The 15,027-nt window shown below is 46.0% G+C and overlaps 1 protein-coding gene across 1 annotated transcript in view; it reads left to right on the forward strand.

Moving 5' to 3' along the window:
- The window catches only part of JAG1 (jagged canonical Notch ligand 1), a 71,331-nt gene extending 57,443 nt beyond the window's left edge, over positions 1-13,888 (forward strand). The window contains exons 18-26 of the mRNA XM_083431907.1: positions 514-630; positions 1,302-1,329; positions 2,273-2,358; positions 4,270-4,383; positions 5,451-5,560; positions 5,655-5,891; positions 8,038-8,169; positions 9,260-9,410; positions 11,606-13,888. Coding sequence (XP_083288033.1) covers positions 514-630; positions 1,302-1,329; positions 2,273-2,358; positions 4,270-4,383; positions 5,451-5,560; positions 5,655-5,891; positions 8,038-8,169; positions 9,260-9,410; positions 11,606-12,063 — 1,433 coding nt within the window. The 3' untranslated portion in view covers positions 12,064-13,888. The remainder of the gene's footprint in view (positions 1-513; positions 631-1,301; positions 1,330-2,272; positions 2,359-4,269; positions 4,384-5,450; positions 5,561-5,654; positions 5,892-8,037; positions 8,170-9,259; positions 9,411-11,605) is intronic.
- The last annotated feature ends 1,139 nt before the right edge of the window (positions 13,889-15,027 follow it).

The following is a 15,027-nucleotide window of genomic DNA, read 5'->3' on the forward strand; positions in this document are numbered from 1 at the left end:
GGACACCGAGGTCCAGCTCCGAGGGCCTTCTGGCGGTTCCCTCACTGCGAGAAGTGAGGTTACAGGGAACCAGGCAGAGGGCCTTCTCGGTGGTGGCGCCTGCCCTGTGGAACACCCTCCCATCAGATGTTGAGGAAATAAACAACTCTCTGAATTTTAGAAGACATCTGAAGGGAGCCATGTTTAGGGAAGTTTTTAATGTCTGATGTTTTACTGTATTTTTGATGTTTTGTTGGAAGCTGCCCAGAGTGGCTGGGGAAACCCAGCCGGATGGGCGGGGTATAAATAAATAAATTATTATTATTATTATTATTATTATTATTATATTTATTATTATTTATTTAATTACACCGCCCTTCCTCCGTACAGGGCAATTCACATTCAGAGGGCAATTCTCACATTCTCAGGGCAATTCACATTCAGAGGGCCAGAGGTTCGGCATCCCTGATTTAAAACCCTGTGCGGTTTTTGAGAACTTTGCCAGAAACTCTGTTTTGCTTCTTCTTTTTCCAGCAAGGAACAGCAGCTGCCTCCCAAACCCTTGTCATAATGGCGGGACTTGTGTTGTCAGTGGAGATTCCTTCACGTGTGTGTGCAAAGAGGGCTGGGAAGGACCCACTTGCACTCAGAGTAAGCGCTCTCTCTCTCTCTTTCCCCCGCTCTCATATACCCAAACTCTTTCTGAAGTGGCGGTGGCTGACAATGAGAAAACTGGCTCATCTCGTTGCCCTCGGGGATTTGAGATTAAAACCAGAAGGGGGAAGCCGTTTGATGTGGGGCGTTCGCATCACCTGAATCATTGGGCTTTAATGACATTGTGGGACTGGAGCTTTGACCTGGGCCTGAGAAAGTTGCAAATTAGATAAATGGAGACAGATGTTTTCATGTTCACACTGCCGCTTCCCTTCAACCCACCCACCACCCTGGAAAAAAACATTAACTCTGGTTCGTTCTCATCTGTTCCTTGGTTGCAGCAGCCTGGCCACTTTGGAATCTGTTGGTGTTTCTTTCTGACAATACTTTGCAAAGAATCCCATGTGCATTTGTTTAGTGTGTGGGTTTTAGCAATTTAGTTCAAACCTGTTTTGGAAGGGGACACCTGTAGACAGTGTTTTTTCTGGGGAGGGGGACGCATACCCCTAAACATTTTGCGACTCTGTTTGGCCTCATTGAGGGGCAGTATTTCAATACGAGTAGGAAAATGAGAGTTCCTCTAAACTTATTTTTTCTTAAGAAAAAAAGCACTGCCTGTAGAAATCCAGAGTGCTAATTGTGCATCTTTGTCTCTTACCTCTTTACAGATACCAATGATTGCAGTCCTCATCCATGGTAAGCAGATGGGCCTGGGAATGAATTGCACTTTTATTTGCATATGCCCACCCTGATCAATCTTTCCTTAGAAAGACCCCTTTTGATTTTGCCTTGAGGGACCTCTGGGTGGAAACCGGGGTGGAAGTGTTAACAAACAATAAAACAAAAGTTGGTCTTAACACTAAAGACCCAACCTCCCGTCTATTCCATATTTCAATTTCGTATTACTTTTTGCCAATACACACTTTTATCGTAATTAAACTTTTTCTTAATATATCTTAATTCTTATATCTGTCTTACAACTATTACTGAAGTTCCTCAAAAGTAGTTTAAACTACTATATTTATATTTCGAATATTCTTTGAAAACCTCCCGTTTTGAAACAAATTCCTGGTTTGATTTATTCTTAATTTTTTTCTGATAAACCATCTAATTCGGCATATTCTGTCAGCTTTTGGATCCAGTCTTGTATAGAGGGAATTTCATTACTCTTCCATTTAGCCGCGATAAGAACTCCTTAAAAGCTGCTTTTAAATGATCTAAAGGATGGAAGTTGAAGGCTGCCCATAGAAATAAATGGGGGAATCCATGATTTTAATGGAGCTGGGATTTGGCCTCAGTGTGTCTGCTCCCACCCCCAGCACCCTAGAAACATCCCCAGTGGACACTGATCATTTTCATTGGACCCAGAATAGGGGACCTCTTGGATAGGGGAACCAGGTGAGGGGAAAGGACTGGAGTGGCCAGAAGCTTAAATACAGAAGCAGTCCATGCTGCAACATTTTGTCGCAGGTCCCATTGGTGCAACAGTATTCTCTCCTACTTTAAAATCAAAACTGGCCGGTGTTGCTTAAGTTACAATTGTGTAAGCTGCTTTTTGCTAAAGGGCTTAAAGAACATGCACTTGTGAAAGTGAGAGAGCGTCGGCTAAGCAAAGTTCTTTCTCATTCTCCCCAAACAGCTATAATAGTGGGACGTGTGTGGATGGAGACAATTGGTACCGTTGCGAATGCGCTCCAGGCTTTGCAGGTCCCGACTGCAGGATAAGTATGTGTTTGCAATCCTTCAGCTCTTAACTTTGGCCTAAAGTTACATTAGAACAAGAGGTGCAATATATGCTGTTGTTTTTGCTAAATTGCGGTTTGCACATATGGCCCTTTCTGGGTCGCTTGGCAAGAGACTCCAGTGGCAGTTCCTTTAATCAAATATAATGTCCCTGAGAGATCTGTGCCCCTGTTCGCAGGAGAAAATGAGTCACGCTAAAAGTCTCCTGAAAAAGAGTAGAGTAAGTTGGTTCTAATTTGCCCAGAGTCCCGTGGGTTCTGGTGACCGCTAGCAATCTGTGAATTGGAAGCCTCAAGTGTCAAGAAGAGCATGGGTAGGCAAACTAAGGCCCAGGGGCCGGATCCAGCCCAATCACCTTCTAAATCCGGCCCATGAACAGTCTGGGAATCAGCGTGTTTTTACATGAGTAGAATGTGCCCTTTTATTTAAAACGCATCTCTGGGTTATTTGTGGGGCATAGGAATTCATTCATTTTTAATTCCCCCCCCCCCAAAAAAAAATATAGGTCAGGCTCCCCACAAGGTCTGAGGGACAGTGAAAAAGTTTGCTGACCCCTGTCGATGCATTTCACGGGGCTTCAAAGCCCCCCTTAGACTGGGCCCTTTCAGAGCTCCTGTGATGAGGAATTCTCCCCAATAAAAAACATTTCCTAAATTAGTAGCAGAGGGGGTTTTTTGCCTGCAGAACTAGAGGTTGCGTACGTGTTAAAAGCAAGAGGCCAGCTCAGGATTTAAAAAGAAATGCAAAAGTCCAACAAGATAACAAGAAATAGTTTATGCCAATAATGCAAATTGGACATGGAGGCCACATTGGAAGGGCATTTTTGTTGAGTGGAGAAAATGGCTGGCAGGTCCCAGGTCCTGGAATCAACCCCTTTAGCTTCTCTAGTAGTGTTAGAAACTCAGATATATAAGCTAGGCTCCAAATAGCTGCTTAAACCAAGGTTGCAGTTGCCAAAGTGAAATGTCTGGGGATCAAGGTGGCTCTAAAGTCTTATTTTTCAAATGAAGGACTGGCTGTGATTGATTGATCAGTTACACATCTGGTTAGTTCAGATGACAACCTTCAGTGGTTCTCAACCTGTGGGTCTCCAGATGTTGTTGGACTACAACCCCCATCATCCCTGGCCACTGGTCATGCTGGCTAGGCATGATAGGAGTTGTAGTCCAACAACATCTGGGGACCCACAGGTTGAGAAACATGGAGCTAGATTAAGAACTTAGAGAACTTCTTTAAGTTCTCACCTGATCCAGGGACAGTCTACATATATATTGGCCTACTCCTGCCTCTTTTTCTGAATGGTGACCATTTATAACGTAGGAATATTCTACACAACCCATGAGCAGGTCAGTGGGAAGGGGGTAGGTGAAGACAATAACAACAAGCGACTAACGTTGTTCGCTGCTCCTGCTCTGGCTGCACAGAAAAAGCCTGAAATTCATTTCAGTTGTGCAGATAAATATAACCGGTAGAATTCTATAGGATGTGTTGCTAGTGTGTGGAAAAAGTCAACATCTGAGGATTCCCTGGCATGCACCTCCAGATGGTGGAAACGTTAGGTGCCATCCTGGTCCCCGGGCATGTTGGTTGCAAATGTGCAAAATGCGCACTTGACTCTAGCTAAGACAAGATTTCTTGGCAAGAAACCCCCGGGAGCTAGCCCTGGTACTGTAAAATGCAGCTTTGTAGTTTAGCATATGAGCTTTGCTGAAAACTATTAAGTAACTGCTTGTGTCCTGATTTTCCTTTAAAATCTTCTTTAAAATTTTGAGCAACGTTCGCAGCTTTACAACTCTTCATTTGTAATGAAGGGGGTTGATCTATGCAGCCCATATTAATTAATTACACCATCGTTATTCCTACTAATCTTCTTTCCGCCCTCTGCCTTGCCAGATATCAACGAATGCCAGTCCTCGCCCTGTGCTTTTGGAGCAACATGTGTCGATGAAATCAACGGGTACCGTTGTATCTGCCCAGCCGGCCGCATTGGCCCCAGATGCCAAGAAGGTATTGGATATATATATAGTAGTCCGTCGCTTGTAAAGTAAAACAAAGCTGCCTTTCCTTCCCAGTAGTTAATATGGATGAGCAAAGAATTCCAGAACCTCTATCTGTGTGTTCGCGATTGAACAGGGAGGAGAAGGAATGGGAAGAGGGAGGAGGGAAGCATTGCTAAAGTACTGGAGCGAAAGCTTGGGTGGGGACCCTGTGGCCCTCCAGATGTTTGGTGGACCACAACTCCCTTCATCCCTGACCATCACCCATCCTGAACGTTGGTGCTGATGGGATTTTGGAGTCCCAGTATTATTTGGAGGACCACCCCTAAGACGGAGAATTCAGTGTTATGTTGGAGGGGATGCCAGGAAACCGGGACTTACGTTCACATGTGGTGGGGGTGTAAATATATTAAAAAAATTCTGGCAAAGGGTGTTTAAGGAGATAACAGAAATCACCGGGTTCAAGCTGACCAAAAGTCCAGCGATAGCATTGTTATTAATTTACGATGGGGTGGAAGGTACACTGGCTTTCAAGGACTTGCTCACAACTTTATTGACAGCTGTGCGAGTTATAGCTAAGAAGTAGAAGGGGAAGCAGAATATAAAATGGAAAAGTGGTATAAAGAGGTGTGGGATATAGCTATTAATGTAAATTAACATGTGCCATTAAGGTAAGATGGGGAATATGCAGGAGAAATGATTTTGAGGAGATATGGAAGGTGTTTGCAGAATTTGTACTGTTAAAACGGAAAGGGGTCAAACTATCGCAAGAGGCATTGAAATTTTGGGAGGTTGGATAGTTACAATGGAATGGTCTTGGTGGCGGGGTGCACAGTTTTATTCTTTTTTATTTATGATTATTACGTTGTCAAAATAAAATAATATTAATAATAATGATAATAATAATAGAAATACCGAAAAAAGCAGCTTGTTGAAAAAAAATTCTACATATGCACACATCTGTTTAAAAATCAAACCCAATACTCGGGTTCCTTTACTTAAAGTATCTCATAATTCATAAAACGTTGAGTCTAAGGCATCTCTGTGAGTTAATCCCTGAACAGTTTTCCCTCTCAGTTTCAGGAAGGCCTTGCATCGGCAGTGGGCACATTATTCCAGATGGAACTAAATGGGACGACGAGTGTAATAGCTGTCAGTGTGTGAACGGAAAAGTCACATGCTCTAAGGTACTGTCCTGGGACTCCTGGCTGCCTCGTTCTGCCTCCTTTTCCATGTGTTCCAAGTGTCCGGCTGCCAACTGAATTGTCTTTTCCGTTCTAGGTCTGGTGTGGTCCGAAGCCTTGCTTGATAAGCGCCAAAGGTCACAGCGAGTGTCCCACAGGCCATACCTGCCACCCTGTCAAAGAGGACCACTGCTTCGTAGGTCCCTGCGACAACATAGGCGAATGCTGGCCTTCCAATCAGCAGCCCGTGAAAAGCACGTGCAACTCCGATGCTTACTATCAGGACAACTGTGCCAACATCACTTTCACCTTCAATAAAAAGATGATGACTCCAGTAAGTTGGCCTCGAAAAGAGCAGCTACACAAATGCCTTTGCAAGCAATTCCAAAGCATAAACTGACAGGGCAGCTGTCTACCAGCTCCTTCTGGTACGCAGGCTGAGACCCTACCTGCCCGCGGACTGTCTCGCCAGAGTGATGCATGCCTAAGTTATCTTCCGCTTGGACTACTGCCATGCGCTCTACATGGGGCTACCTTTGAAGGTGACCCGGAAACTACAACTAATCCAGAATGCGGCAGCTAGTCTGGTGACTGGGAGTGGCTGCCAGGACCATATAACACTGGTCCTGAAAGACCTACATTGGCTCCCAGTACGTTTCCGAGCACAATTCAAAGTGTTGGTGCTGACCTTTAAAGCCCTAAATGGCCTCGGCCCAGTATACCTGAAGGGAGTGTCTCCACCCCCATCGTTCAGCCTAGACACTGAGGTCCAGCTCCAAGGGCCTTCTGGCAGTTCCCTCCCTGTGAGAAATGAGGTTACAGGGAACCAGGCAGAGGGCCTTCTCGGTAGTGGTGCCCACCCTGTGGAACGCCCTCCCATTAGACGTCAAGGAAATACAACCTATATACAACCTTCTAGGATGCTCCATGGGGAGGACCAGAGGTAGAAAAATGGGAGCAGCAGCAGATGTGACTCTTAGCTTTGGACATCAGGTTTACATTCGAACCACGGGAAAGTTGGAAGGCCACTCTTGTTCTAAACCCAGGCGAGCAAGAGGCAGTGCCATAGATCAGTGATATATTTCAGCCAGGCAAAAGCACTTGAGAGTGTGGAACGAGGCCAGTACAGTGGTACCTCGGGTTACATACGCTTCAGGTTACATACGCTTCAGGTTACAGACTCCGCTAACCCAGAAATAGTGCTTCAGGTTAAGAACTTTGCTTTAGGATGAGAACAGAAATTGTGCAGTGGTGGCACAAGGGCAGCAGGAGGCCCCATTAGCTAAAGTGATGCTTCAGGTTAAGAACAGTTTCAGGTTAAGTACCTCCGGAACGAATTAAGTACTTAACCTGAGGTACCACTGTATGGGATATGCAGCCTGGGGAAAGTCTCAAGGCCTTGATGGGCCTCATTCAGCCCTGAAGTCCCCTCACCCCCGAGGTTTAAAAAAGCCATCTACCACAGAAACTACTGTAGCACACCCTTCCCTCCCGTTCCTCTAGGCTACCGGTATACCTTGCTGTATTCTGGCATCCACCCTTTGGCCCAAGGAGTTTGACTTGCTCACAGCAACTTGGTTGAGCAAGGGATTGAACTTTTTAAATTTTATATTCTTTATTGAAAAATAAAAAGTACAAGTGCACAGAGGGAGACCTGAAGAAACGAGAAATAGTACCTGTGTGGAAAACAAAAAGACAGGGATGCGGGTGGCAAGGGATTAAAGTTGGCTTTCCCAAAGCCAAGCCTAACTAGCTACCGGGGGCTACCTCACATTTGACATGTAATAAAGGCGTGCATTTAGAAAAGTATGAACGCTAAAAACATGTCCCGTCCAGGTGTACTCATCAGGGAGTTGAGATCAGTCTGAAGCTCCCTATGGAGTCCATACTTGGACGACGCCATATGCAGAGTCACCGTCAGCAGATCTCCAGGATTTTAAATTGGGGGGGGGGGTCTCTACCTGGAAAAGCTAGCAACTGAACCAGGGACCTTCTAGATGCAAAATATGTGTTCTACCACCGAGCAATGGCCCTTCCCTGGGCAATGACCTTTATTCCTTGCTAGTGACCCAATTGGCAATTGTGGATATTATGGCTTCTGCTATAATGTAGATCAGGAATAGGGAACTTTGTAGTTGAACAACCTTTGGAGGGACCCAACTCTCGTCATCACTGACGTTTACATTCCCGCTGGTAAGCGGTACCTATTTATCTACTTGCACCCGGGGGTGCTTTCGAACTGCTAGGTTGGCAGGCGCTGGGACCGAACGACGGGAGCGCACCCCGCCGCGGGGATTCGAACCACCGACTATGCGATCGGCAAGTCCTAGGCGCTGAGGTTTTACCCACAGCGCCACCCGACCCGTGGAGTTGTAGCCAGGCACAAATGGCAATGAGAGAAGTGCCACTGATTTATGTTCTTGCCATGTGTCCTCTTCTGTCAAAAGTACTCACGTTCCGTGTTTGCTCTTTTCCCACAGGGCCTTACAACTGAGCATATCTGTAACGAGCTGAGGAATCTAAGTATCTTGAAGAACGTATCTGTCGAATACTCCATCTACATCACGTGTGAACCGTCACACTTGGCACACGATGAAATCCACGTTGCGATTGTAAGTCTGATGGTTGGCATGCCTGCCTTATCTCTCTAAACGTTGAGACTCATTGCTCTGTCTCAGTGGGAAAGAGTGGATTCTCTGTTTAACTACTATTTAATTGGATATTGCCCATAGACATAAATACATGTGATATAAACAATAAAACGGCAAATGCAACAATTCAATTCTGAAAGCAATGACAAAATACAACCGACACGTACAAACAAAGCAAGTGGCAGCAAGAAAGTAAGGTGTTGTGCATTAAAATGAGCATCAGTGAATCTTGGATTCACACATTTGGAAGATTTGGGGAGTGAATTGTTATTATTAATTAAATTTGTGTACCGCCCTATACTTGCAGGTCTAAGGCGGTTCACAACATAAAATCACAGTATAAAAACACACACACAAATCCAAGGACAACTCAATAATCTGCCCCCCCCTTCCCAAAACATTTTAAAAGCATATTGGATGTCAATTGCCTGGCGCCTAAAGGTGTATAATGAAGGCACCAGGCAAATCTCCCTGGAGAAAGCATTGCACAAATTGGGAGCCACTGCAGAAAAGGCCCTGTTCTTGTGCTGCCACCCTCCGGACCCCCCCCCCCCCATGGAGGAGGCACACAAAGAAGGGCCTCAGAAGATGGTGTCAGGGTAGGTTCATATGGAAAGAGACGGTATTGTGGTCCTCAGCCATCAAAATGAATGTGCCATCAGAACCTGAATAATTTGGGGGGGGGGGTTATTCCAGGATCATAGCACCAGCACAAAGAAGATCCTGTCTTGAGCTCACTCATCAAATCTTCCAAGATAGCACCAAGAACAAGACAGCCAATGCTGGTTTTAATCCCCAAGCAAGCCTATTGGAGTCTAGCTTCCCTCCCAAAGGATGTTTTGAAAGGGATGGCGTTCTGCACAATTCACTGGTTTGTCATTGGCACTGGGTAATAACTTGATGCATGTCCTGTACTTATAGAAGCCAGTGTTCCCCATATTTTGATGTTAGACCAGAGTCTCCATGTTTGTTTGGTCCTCTTGTGAGCATTGGGTTAGAGATTCTTCTTCTTCACGTTGTCTCTAATACGCAATCTTATTCTTTCACGTAGTCTGCCGAAGACATCCAGGAGGAAGAGAACCCGATAAAAGAAATAACAGACAAAATTATTGATCTGGTGAGCAAGCGTGATGGGAATAGCACGCTTATCGCAGCAGTTGCAGAAGTCCGCGTACAGAGGCGACCAATTAAAAGCAAAACAGGTAAATTTTTTAAAAGAGGGGACTGCATTTTCTCATGCGTTGGTTGAGGTCTGGCAGTAGGAATGGAAATTGCAAGTGGATAAGAAGCCGTTTCATTCATAGCCTGCTTCCAGACTTCCCGGCAGGGCTTATTCTTATGCAAGTTTGCTTTTTGGCACAAATTCTAACATATCTCAAGTTTGCCGTAAAATAACTTTTATTCATTGCTAGACACAACCTCCAAATACTGGATAGTGCTCATTTGAGCTTTAACAAATGGCTTGAACTGACGTTTGATGCTCTATTGTGTTTTTAAAACAAGAACAATAAACATTAAAAAGCTTCCCTATACAGGGCTGCCTTCAGATGTCTTCTAAAGGTTATATAGTTACTTATCTCCTTGACAGGGACGCGGGTGGCGCTGTGGGTAAAAGCCTCAGCGACTAGGGCTTGCCGATCAAAAGGTCGGCGGTTCGAATCCCCGCAGCGGGGTGCGCTCCCGTTGTTTGGTCCCAGCGCCTGCCAACCTAGCAGTTCGAAAGCACTCCCGGGTGCAAGTAGATAAATAGGGACCGCTTATTAGCGGGAAGGTAAACGGCGTTTCCGTGTACGGCTCTGGCTCACCAGAGCAGCGATGTCACGCTGGCCACGTGACTCGGAAGTGTCTGCGGACAGCGCTGGCCCCCGGCCTCTTGAGTTAGATGGGCGCACAACCCTAGAGTCTGTCAAGACTTGCCCGTATGGGCAGGGGTACCTTTTATCTCCTTGACACCTGACGGGAGGGCGTTCCACAGGGCGGGTACCACTGATGAGAAGGTTCCCAGTAGCGTCACTTCTCGCAGGCAGGAAACCACCAGAAGGTCCTCAGTGCTGGATCTCAGCATCCAGGCTGAATGATGGGGGTGGAGATTCTCCTTCAGGTATATGGGGCAGAGGACATTTAGGGCTTTAAAGCTCAGCACCAACACTTTGAATTATGCTCAGAAACTTACTGGGAGCCAATGTAGGTCTTCCAGAAGCAGTGCTAATGTTCTGTTGAGAGCCGCCCAGAGTAGCTGGAGCTACCCAGTCAGATGGGTGGTATATAAATATTATTAGGTAAAATATTATTATTGTAGGGATGCGGGTGGCGCTGTGGTCTAGACCACCGTGCCTCTTGGGGTTGCCAATCAGAAGGTCGGCGGTTCAAATCCCCGCAATGGGAGTGAGCTCCCATTGCTCTGTCCCAGCTCTTGCCAATCTAGCAGTTTGAAAGCACACCAGTGCAAGTAGATAAATAGGTACTGCTGCGGCGGGAAGGTAAACAGTATTTCCATGCGCTTTGGCTTCTGTCACGGTGTTTTGTTGGGCCAGAAGTGTTTTAGTCCTGCTGGCCACATGACCCGGAAAGCTGTCTGTGGACAAACGCTGGCTCCCTCAACCTGAAAGCGATAAGAGCACCGCAACCCCATAGCCGCCTTTGACTGGATGTTACCCTCTGGGGTCCTTTACCGTTTTCTACCTTTATTATTATTATTATTATCATTATCTGGGTCCTTCTGCACGCAAAGCAGATGCCCTAAAGGTAAAGGAACCCCTGACCATTAGGTCCAGTCGTGACCGACTCTGGGGTTGCGGCGCTCATCTCGCTTTTATTGACCGAGGGAGCCGGCGTACAGCTTCCGGGTCATGTGGCCAGCATGACAAAGCCGCTTCTGGCGAACCAGAGCAGCGCATGCAAACGCCGTTTACCTTCCCGCCGGAGCAGTATCTATTTATCTACTTGCATTTTGACGTGCTTTCAAACTGCTAGGTTGGCAGAAGCAGGGACCGAGCAACAGGAGCTCACCCCATCACGGGGATTCGACCACCTACCTTGTGATCGGCAAGTCCTAGGCTCTGTGGTTTAACCCACAGCACCACCCGCGTCCCTACCACTGAGCTATCTGTGCCAAATAGTGATGGTGGGTTTGTTGACGAAAGTCACCCTTGCTAGTGTGGTGTAGTGGTTAAGAGCGGTAGACTCGTAATCTGGTGAACTGGGTTCGCATCTCTGTTCCTCCGCATAGCTGCTGGGTGACCTTGGGCTAGTCACACTTCTCTGAAGTCTCTCAGCCCCACTCACCTCACAGAGTGTTTGTTGTGGGGGAGGAAGGGAAAGGAGAATGTTAGCCACTTTGCAACTCCTTCGGGTAGTGATAAAGCGGGATATCAAATCCAAACTCTTCTTCTTCCAGATTTCTTGGTCCCACTGCTGAGCTCCGTTCTGACCGTGGCTTGGATCTGCTGTCTGGTCACGGCCTTTTACTGGTGTATCCGCAAGCGCCGGAAGCAGAGCGCGCACACACACACGCCGTCGGACGACAACACCACCAACAACGTCCGGGAGCAGCTGAACCAGATCAAGAACCCGATCGAGAAGCACGGCGCCAACGCCATCCCCATCAAGGACTACGAGAACAAGAACTCCAAGATTGCCAAAATAAGGACACACAACTCCGAGGTGGAAGAAGACGACATGGACAAGCACCAGCAGAAGGGCCGCTTCGCCAAGCAGGCGACCTACACACTGGTCGACAGAGACGAAAAGCCCCCCAACGGCACGCCAGCAAAGCACCCGAACTGGACAAACAAGCAGGACAACCGGGACTTGGAAAGCGCGCAGAGCTTGAACCGCATGGAGTACATTGTATAGCAGGCAGCCGGGTGCTGCCTCCTAATCCATACTTACCAGTTCGAGTCAACTCGGAGCTTGTAGTTCTCAAAGCGGTTGTGTAATATTTTGAGTCTAAGGCTATTATTTGCTTAGAATCCCTGTGTTAATTTAAGTTTTGACAAGCTGGCTTACACTGGCAGTGATAGTTGCTGTGGTTGGCTGGAATACCAAGCGCTGCATTCCACATCTATGCAAAACTAGTCGAAAGTGCCCCCCCCTCCGTCAAATCAGCCGCCGCTGATGCATCTCCTGGCAAGGTTTCATCAAGGTATCATGTAGCCTTTTATTATGTAGCCTTCCCTCCCCTAGCAAAGAATTCCTTCCTTCCTTCCTTCCTTCCTTCCTTCCTTCCTTCCTTCCTTTCTCTCTCTCTCTCTCTCTCTCTCTCTCTCTCTTTTTCTCTCGATGTCACGATTTATACAGTCCCTGTGGGGAGGGAAGGAGATAAATTTTATTTATTTATTGAAATTAGAGTTCTTTTGTATATTGGTTTTATGATGACGTACAACTAGTTCTGTATTTGAAAGTGCCTTTGCAGCTCGGAACCACAGCAACTATCGAGAGAAAAAAGTAAAAAAGTTTATTATTTATTTTTTTTAATTGTATTTTTTTGTGGGGAGGGCAAGTGGGAGGGATTGGGGGGGGGGACTTCTTGTCAGCAGTTGCTGGTAAAAAAAATGAAGAATTGAGAGGAAATGTGTCAAAAGTAGAAGTTTGTATAGTTATGTAAATAATTCCTTTTTTTATTAATCACTGTGTATATTTGATTTATTAACTTAATAATCAAGAGCCTTAAATATCATTCCTTTTTTTTTATTTATATGTATGTGTTTAGAGTTGAAGGTGTTTTTCCCACCCCCATAGCATTTGTAAGCTTATGGCTTCTTTATCTTTTTAAAAATCTTTTTATTCTACCCCCCACCCCTTTGTTACATGTTTGCCTACATGCCAAAATTTAAGGTGTTCTGAAAATCAGTTTGTTTTTAAAGGATAGAGAAGGCTTTTGAGGCCTTGAAACTGGCTTTCTGTACGATGTTGAGTGCGCGTTTTGTCTTTATTCTTTGAGAACACCTTTGATAGTATCACTTTAAGAATATTTGTTAAGTACCAGCTGAGGCAGTTTAGAATTAGATTAGAATTTTATTTTAATTCCCCCCCTCCTGGCTGCTTTAGAAGTTGGGGCATGGGGGAGGAGGGAGGGGGAAAGAGGAGGGCAGGCAGATCATCTGCCGCGAAGCAGTTTAAGGGAACACAACTGAGCGATAACCTTCTGTAGATGAACGTGTGACCGGTTGCATGTAATTAAAGGAAAAAAATATCGAATTAGCGTGTGGAGTTGGAAACACCGAAATCTTATTTTGTAAACTCTTGATTTCCCCCACCCCCACCCACCAGCAGAGATAGGTGGTGCTGAACCACTTGTAGGGTTTTTTTTTAAACTTTTCTTTGTAATCTACTGCATGTAGAAAGTATTCCGATAAGCTAGTTGTTGAATACTTGAACAGTAGAGTGTCCAGTTAAGATCACTGTGTAGATTTGCCATAGATTACACTGCCCGCCTTAAGGAGTGAGGAAATCAAAGTGCTATTACAAAAAGTTGGAAGATCAAAAAATCAAAATTGCAAAAAAACAACAACAACAAAAAGGCTTAAAACTTAGTAATCTCGCTGGGTAAACCACCGGGATCACGAGGATCTCTTGTATGGTAATATTAGTGTTACACGGACATGAAAATACATCTCTGATGTGTTTATTCCTGGCAATAAATCTTGAAAAATATTTATTAAATTTTTTTGTATAAAAACAGCGTGAAGATTGAGCTTCATTGAGATACTTCCAATGTGAATGTCTTCCACCCCCACACCCAACAATAGCTATGCTATAAAGGTAAAGGAACCCCTGACCATTAGGTCCAGTCGTGGCCGACCCTGGGGTTGCAGCGCTCATCTTGCTTTATTGGCCGAGGGAGCCAGCGTACAGCTTCCGGGTCATGTGGCCAGCATGACTTCGCCGCTTCTGGCGAACCAGAGGACCACACGGAAACACCGTTTACCTTCCCGCTGCAGCAGTACCTATTTATCTACTTGCATTTTGATGGGCTTTCGAACTGCTAGGTTGGCAGGAGCAGGGACTGAGCAACGGGAGCTCACCCCGTCACAGGGATTTGAACTGCTAGCCTTCTGATCAGCAAGTCCTAGGCTCTGTGGTTTAACCCATAGCGCCACCCGCGTCCCAGAGCTACGCTATAGGAGTAAGCAATATAAAGCTGTTCGCCTCCAGCTCCTACCATGGGGCAACCCAGTGGTTTCATTGGGGTAAACTCAGTGGACCACATAATGTAGATGTTAGGATTTCCACCGCCTACCCCAGGTCTAGAAGGAGACTGAGATCGAGAGGATGATCGCTGAGATCGAGAGGATGACTCAATGGATGTGTATTCAAGACCAGTTTTTGAAAGCACTGGTGGCTAAAGCCCTTTTCCAAATCTGGTTTTGTGGGCTCTCTGAATCCTGCCTCCAACTAGCTTGTGTGGGTGATGGATGCAAGTGGAACGGCCTTATTTATCTCAACGGTCTTTGGCCTGGTTCCTTTTATGCTTCAACAGCTCTGTCTCACCTTCTTGCATCGTGGAGCTCAAGATGGTGGTTGCAAGGTGGCCCAGGCACTGAGCAGAGGTGCTCAGTTTCAGTGGCATTGGGGTATCCCATACCTTCTAATCATGCCCTTGGATCGTCTCTCAAGGCTATTCTGTAAGGTTTCTTCAAGAAAGCCTTGAACCCAGAATCCTTTTCTCCAGCAAAATGCTTATTATCATGGTAGGAAGTGAGCAGGAACTTGCCCTTCTGAAATCTGTACCTTCACTCAGAAGCTCTGGATTAATTGGGTATCTTTGAGCAAAACACACCGCAGGGGAAAAAGCCGCTCTTGGTAGCTTCATCCTTC

Source organism: Podarcis tiliguerta (genome assembly GCF_965153285.1).
Source record: "Podarcis tiliguerta genome assembly, chromosome: 3".
NCBI classification, from domain to species: Eukaryota; Metazoa; Chordata; class Lepidosauria; order Squamata; family Lacertidae; genus Podarcis; species Podarcis tiliguerta.